General features: G+C 41.7%; 2 protein-coding genes across 2 annotated transcripts; both read right to left on the bottom strand.

Moving 5' to 3' along the window:
- Positions 1–1,470: 1,470 nt before the first annotated feature.
- On the bottom strand, positions 1,471–2,870 carry HTD2 (hydroxyacyl-thioester dehydratase type 2). The gene has a single exon (XM_085309792.1). The coding sequence runs from the start codon at positions 2,868–2,870 to the stop codon at positions 2,364–2,366; it is 507 nt and encodes a 168-aa protein (XP_085165918.1). The 3' UTR covers positions 1,471–2,363.
- Positions 2,871–2,884: 14 nt separating this feature from the next.
- RPP14 (ribonuclease P/MRP subunit p14) lies at positions 2,885–6,699 on the bottom strand (the record flags this gene model as incomplete). The annotated part of the gene is made up of 5 exons (XM_085309811.1): positions 2,885–2,972; positions 3,683–3,761; positions 5,713–5,789; positions 6,473–6,557; positions 6,653–6,699. Coding segments are annotated over 5 exons (345 nt in total), but the record flags the coding sequence as incomplete, so codon positions are not given.
- Between the last annotated feature and the right edge of the window lie 4 nt (positions 6,700–6,703).

Below are 6,703 nucleotides of genomic sequence, written 5' to 3'. Positions count from 1 at the left end.
GGCCCCTTCAGCCGCGACGCCCGGCGCGCGCACGGCGGCACCCGCGCACGGCCCGGCCCCTCCTCCGCGCGGGCGCTCGGTGATGCGCTGAGCGGGTCATTACGCGTAACTCGCAGGCGGCAGATGCGCATCAGCTTGTGCACGGGCGGAGGCGGAGGCTGCGAACACCGAGGCACCGCCGGGTCTGGCAAGAGCCGGAGTGTGACAAAGGAACCGGAAAGCCTGACGTAACTGCTCTTCTTCTTCATTTGTTTCCCCCCAAATCCAAAAGGGATTCAAAGCCTTTTATTTTTTAGATTTTGCAGTTAAATTTAAACCTCTGAAAGAAGAGATTCGAAGCTGTTGTCAGATTAAGTCAAATCGAGTTCCACAACTTTTCACTGCAGCGGTGCGCACAACTGTTCCTCCAGTGGTGCCTGGCACTCCCGGGGGGAACCTACTGCCTGCTGAATACCATCGACACACCCCTTTGTATTTCCACACTGCAGGAGTTAATTATTTAACAGGAGCTAATCTCACTTAAGTTGCAGTAAGTACGTAAGACTGCAGAGCTAGCGTTTGTCATACACGCAGAACAGCTAGTGCAAATAGCCCCTTCTTTAACTCTACCTTGACAGGAAAAATGAGCTATACACTGTGATTAAGTAGCTGGATCTTAGTCAAGAACAGAAATCTATCTTCACTCTTTCCAAAGAACCCCCCCTTCTACAGTTAGCCAGTGAGATACAGACTTAATTATTGTCCTAATTTCTCAGCTGCCACCTCAGATTTGACTGTGTTAATAGGCATAAACAGGATAACTTCAGATCTAGAAGGGCAGATGAAGAAGAAATGAATGAAAGAATGCCCCTTTCGAGAAACAGTGCTTTACACAGCAAAAGCCTATGATCACGCAATGATGTGGGGCAGAAAAAAAAGAAACAGGAAGTGAAGCAATGACAAAAAAAAAAAAAAAAGTGAAGCAGTGACAAAAGATAAGGCAAGTTCTCAACCAGAAGTACTTGCTCAGTGTCATAAACAGGCCAAATTCCATTCTTTGAAGCTAGTGGGCATTAAGACAAACAGCTTAAAATTTATAACTTTTTTTTCCACTTCTTGCTGTCCCTCTCACTATGATCCAGCCTGATTTAGTACCCTAAGTTTACACTGCAGCTAAATTTAAGACCAAGAGATCACACCTAGACACTGTAACAGTTTTACGGTAGTTTTCACCACTGTTTGACGACAGAAGTTTTTTCATAACAAACTTTTGAAGCTATTTGCAGGCAAGAAACAATTATGAATACATTTCTGCTGCAGAGATGAGGGGAAAGATAATACAAATCAGATGTTTGTCAGAAAATTGTATGAGCCACCAATTGTAGAGAGTCTAGTAGTCCCCACCACTCAAGGAAAAAACAGTGTTTAATATACTTACATTGGTACTAAAATAACCTGGAAGATTTACTGGTGAACTTACCGAAACACTACTGTACCAGCAGCCAAGGTACTTTTAACGGGCAAAGGGGAATACAAGCTCACACAGGTAAATAAGCAGAGAGAAGCCAGATGGTTAGTACTCAACTAATTTTGCACCTACTTGCCTTGCACACAGGAGATAAACACTCACTATGGTAGAAGCAGTGACAACATGGCTTTTTTACAGACCTTCCTTCACTCAGCTACACTTCTGGGAGGCAAATTTCCATGGTAATTTGCATTTATTGTGATTTTCTTGGTTTGTTTATAATCAGGTTTTGTAAGACAACTGAAGAATTTGAAAGTATTGTAAGTGCCACATCTCAAGATACACCAGGAAGAGTATATTGTTTATGTTAAGGCTGACTACTGCTTATTTACAGAGCTAACAAAGGCTATTAGCTAGAGCGCCGCAAAATAACACACTGCAGCATTATCAGCCAGAATTGGTATGTATATTACATGAAGGAAGCCTGCAGTATGTGTGTCAATACCCTTTTTCCTCTGTTTGTTCTGCTTGTTAAAGATAGAACACTGTCCCCTTACGCAGATTTTTATTAGCAATATAACTCTTCTGTAAACCACGAAATAGTTTGACCTTAACTAGTCTGGATTTTCCCCCAAAAGAGTTTCTGTCCAAAAGAATAACCGCAATATGAGCCCATCACTGCAGACTTTCCACTCTAGCAGAGCAAAGGCTTGTCTGAACGTTGTCAGTTTTGTCAGACTTTAATAAAATTTGGGAGTTTCTTAACGCAGTTGCTATCAGTTTTGTACATTGTCTTTGCAACACTTTGAAAGTTTTGTTGCAAACTAACTGGATTAAGTAATGTCACGTAAAAAGACAGTCAAAACCAAGCATACATTTTTGTCCTTTACTATAAAGTAGCATAGTATGAAAAGTTCTAACTTTCTGCTACCAAGACTTTCACCATCCCTTCCACAACAGTCTTTCCACTTTCTCTGACTGTACACGATACAGCAATGTGTGCAACAGACTTCTGCAGTTGTTTAACTTCTGCTGCAGCTACAACTTCTTCTCCAACATATAAAGGAGCTGAAAATCGGATTTCCTGAGAAAGAAATATACAACCATGGCCAGGCATTTTAGTACCTAGAACTGCAGAAATGAGTCCATTAATCAAAATTCCATGTACAACAGTTCTCCCAAACCTAGACTTCTTTGCAAAATCTTCATTTAAATGTAAAGGATTTGTGTCACCTGTTAAATCAGAAAAAGTAATAACATCATTCTGTGTAAAAGCTTTGGCAAGCTCAGCTTTGTCTCCAACTTTTATATGTAAATGTTGAAGTAAGCGACATCCAAGTAGCGAGCTGATAGCTATTCGCTTTATCAAGGCTCTTTGCTGGAAATCCCCTCCAGAAACTCCACGTCGGAAGAGCAGCAACATCTCAAGCAACTTCTACTTCTTACAACCAAACCAGCAACTGGATAATCAGTCCAGCACTAGTTCTCTACTGTTCCCAGATAACGCAAGAAGAAATGGAGATGTCTTGAGGGCGTGTAGGGGGGGAAACAAAACAAGAAACAAAGTGAATCATTACAAAAACCATCAAAATCATTCAAAGCAAAGCTGAAAATACTTAAATATCCCCTTTATGTAAAAGATTAAAAAGTCAGAGCCACATCCAAGTAGATTTTTGTCTAGCCATCACTTTTGATGCAAAGAATTCTTGGAACTCATTTTATGAAACCACATCCTAAGGAAAAATTTAAGCTCTGGAAGCCCATGTTGATGCAAGCATTTTTAAACAAGCTCTGCTGACAGTGACTGTTAGAAGGGGAAAAATGGAGTAGGGGAAATAAAAGGTTGGAATAAGATGTGTGGCAAGAAAAAAGCTTTTATCTTTTGCAGATCTGCTAATGAGATCAGAACTTGTCACTGGAGTGAAACTATAAAGTAAGTAGACAGCCACCATGGTCTGATTAAAAAAAAAATCATATCCACATTAGTTTAGAGGGAAGAGGTAGACAACCCAGAAGTGACAAGTTTAGACATCATTCAGTATAGGAGTACTTAAGACTAGGATTACTTAAACATAAGCCTACACACCCACAGTGAAAAGCATTTCACTTCCAAACTAAAAAGTTCCAGCATGCAAGCCATCTTTCTGTTAAAAGGCTGCGTACTCAGACAGCCAGGCAATCTTACAGTCAAAAGCAACATTTGGGGAAAGCTATCTAGTCTCCCCAGGGCTTTACCTGTAGCACTCGAAAGGCACACCTTCTGTTCTGATAGAAGCCCAGCAACGTGAGAGCGCTCCACAGCTTGACGAGGCCACTAAGTAACAAGAATATGAAAGAGATTAATAGGATTTGTCTGTCTCAGTTTTCCTGCAACATAAACAGCTTGAATAAACACATTACACAAACAGCAATAAAACCTTAACTGAATTTAACAGTAGGTAATTTTGTCAACGAGTTCTAGTAGCAATATTATGCCCTAAAGGGTTATTGTAATCACTGCAGTCTCTTATCCTTGACTTACAGGTGATGCTTAATGTAACCTTGTCAAACACACTTTTTTTGCTCCATTTTCTTAAATTCTTTCTCTGTGTCTTTAAACTCCTTTTTCCCTAATTCCCCTGCTGTTACCTTCAGTATTTGTATCTGATAACTATTGCCTTCCGTTGTTATGGAAAGAGATTCACAGTCCCATATTTCAACTGTGCTCAATTTCCATCAAATCATTCTGTTCTAAGACAGAAATAATGCACTGATCCACGTACGCTTTTAAATCTTAGTAAATTTTCATTTATTTCTTGCATGTTCTATGCTTAATTCTACAAGTTAGGCTTGGTTCTTTGGAAATACCAACAGCATCAGTGAGATTCAGAGCAACCTAAAGATGTCTCCCAGACAGTACTGAAACCAAACTAACTTTAACCAATTCAAAAATATTCTTCTGTTCCAGGGAATTGCTTTCCAGATGAAAAATTGACAGAGCAAATGAAAATTCACTATGAAGTGAGTTCTACAATTATTAAGACACTAATACTAGAACTAGATACAATAAATTTGACAATGAACATTTAAAACTGTGGATCTTTCATGAAAACATTATTCTGCTCCACAATCCCACAGCAAAGAAATGAGATCCCTTGGAATCCCTTGATCTCTAACAATATTAGACCCAATAAGAGGAGATTGGTCAAGATGGTATGATGATTATACCCTTTAGTCATTTGTTTGAAACTCAGCCTCACTTAAAAAAAAAACGTGACTGATTAGACAAGTAAGTCACTGACTCAGCAGATCAATGAAATTACAAATGCTGACAGGAATTTGTCCCAGTGCAAGGGCTTCTGCAGTCTGCTTTTTTATTGCTTTTGAGATAATGTGTGGTGATGTTTTTCTTAGTAATATTTAGGATTTTATTGAACTCTATCTAGCCCGATTTCAGGGACACAGATAGAGCCACTTGTAAATAATCACACAGGAAGTCAGCATCAGAATATGGATATATGGATCATATCAATTACCTTGGTTCTAGTTTATAGACTAATACATATTTACCTTATAGTACTAAATAATACGAGGTTAGAGATACATAACGTCTTCCAAAGAAAGTTTTATGGGGTTCATACTTTAAATTAGCTCTTTAAGTTACTTAAAGAGGCATTGTTTTCAATTTACCTCCTTTAGTAGTTAGCAAACTTACATTTAAAAGCAAAGTTGTTCATGGCATAATTTTTCTCCCTATATGAAAGATTGAGTCAAATGCAACGCATGCTAATTCTGCCACTAAAAGCATAGCCGGGAAGAACCAAGCTAAAGCACTGTAGTAAGGGCAATACAAAAACAGTACAGAACTAAATATCTAGCAACTAACGGGACTCATGCAATTGTTTTGCCTCTTAACATGTCTCACCCAGATACAGAAGCAGGCATCTAGCACTACAGTATGAAAACCTTATCATTAGATTCATAATAATAAAAATTTGTTTATCAATAGAGAAACAGGACTTATTATCCGCTTCTTGAAATTTCAAGCACAGCAGAAGAATAAAAAACATACACTGCTGAATCACCAGTAGGAGGTATTCACACTCATCTCAAAGACAGGCCAGACTGCAGATAGTACTCCCCCCCCCCAAAAAAAAAAAGGAGGGGAGAAAAGAAAAATTGTGGTAAAAGACTGGAACTCTTAGAGTTCTTAATTTGAGAGTTCTGTTTTCTTATTAAAGATATTTTCATGACAGTATCTGCAGCACGTACCTACTGTACCTTACCTGCTAGTAACTCTTAATATTGCAGAGAGAGTCTTTTCCTCGTATGTTAAGACATCAACCGGCAAAGCTGCTCCAACCTATACAAAAACATGGTGTTATTAAATCAGTTCCTCCTGCTGCTTTATAGAGGTTGATGCAGAAGTGAGTTTATTATCAGTATGAGTATGTTAAAGTTGTTACAGCTAAGCTCGAATCTCATGTGAGCATTTCAGCTAAAACATCACCTTAATTGCAGTGCCATTCTTGCAGGTATTTGGAAAAGAGACACTTTTAGTCCCACGTTACAGCTGGAAAAAGAGAGACTTGGAGATCACGGGACTTGCTCAAGGTCATCCAACAACGCAGTAGCCAAAGCAAGAACAGTACTCAGGACTTCCCAGGCCAAAAAGCTATTGCTTTCCTATAGCTTTGCTTTTAAACCCTCGCTACAGTGGAAGCTCCAGCACCCCACATCCTAAAAAGCAAGTGGATAAAATCACCTGATTACAGAAACTCGAACGAAATCTACAGCCCCAGCTTAATTAGGAGCCAAGTCCAAGCAGGGGCTGGAGAGCAGGTCACGGATTAACAGAGAGGAGAGCTGAGGGCGCTTACCCCGCCGCCGCCTGCCCCGCACCCACGCCTTGTTTACTCAGCTCGGACCTGCCGTCGCTGATTTTAGGCAAAGTTTCTCTGCCAAGGCGGCCGCGGCCAGAGCGCGGCGGCGACTCCCGCGAGGCGCTCCCGGCCGCGGCGCCACCCGGCCCCGGCCCCGGCCCACCTCGCCGTGCAGCTCCCGCAGCGCCGTCACCACCAGCTGCTTGAAGTGCGCGGCGCTGGGCCGGGCCCCGCCGTCGGGCAGCTCCCTGCGGGAAGCAGAGCACAGGGCGGGCTCGCGGGCTGCCGGCGGCGGCAGGCCGCGGCTCGGGCACCGCGCGGGAAGGCAGCGGCGCGGACTCACAGGCGGACGCGCAGGTAGTGGTGCTCGGCGGCGCTCCGCAGCACCCGCCGC

This window comes from Rhea americana, unplaced genomic scaffold (genome assembly GCF_003343005.1).
Source record: "Rhea americana isolate MKP2758 unplaced genomic scaffold, rheAme1 scaffold_303, whole genome shotgun sequence".
Taxonomy (NCBI): Eukaryota; Metazoa; Chordata; class Aves; order Rheiformes; family Rheidae; genus Rhea; species Rhea americana.
This window is presented reverse-complemented; position numbering and strand designations above follow the sequence as displayed.

Excerpts from the sequence above, each read along its gene's own strand:
- HTD2 (XM_085309792.1), bottom strand. The coding sequence starts at position 2,870 with ATGTTGCTGCTCTTCCGACGTGGAGTTTCTGGAGGGGATTTCCAGCAA.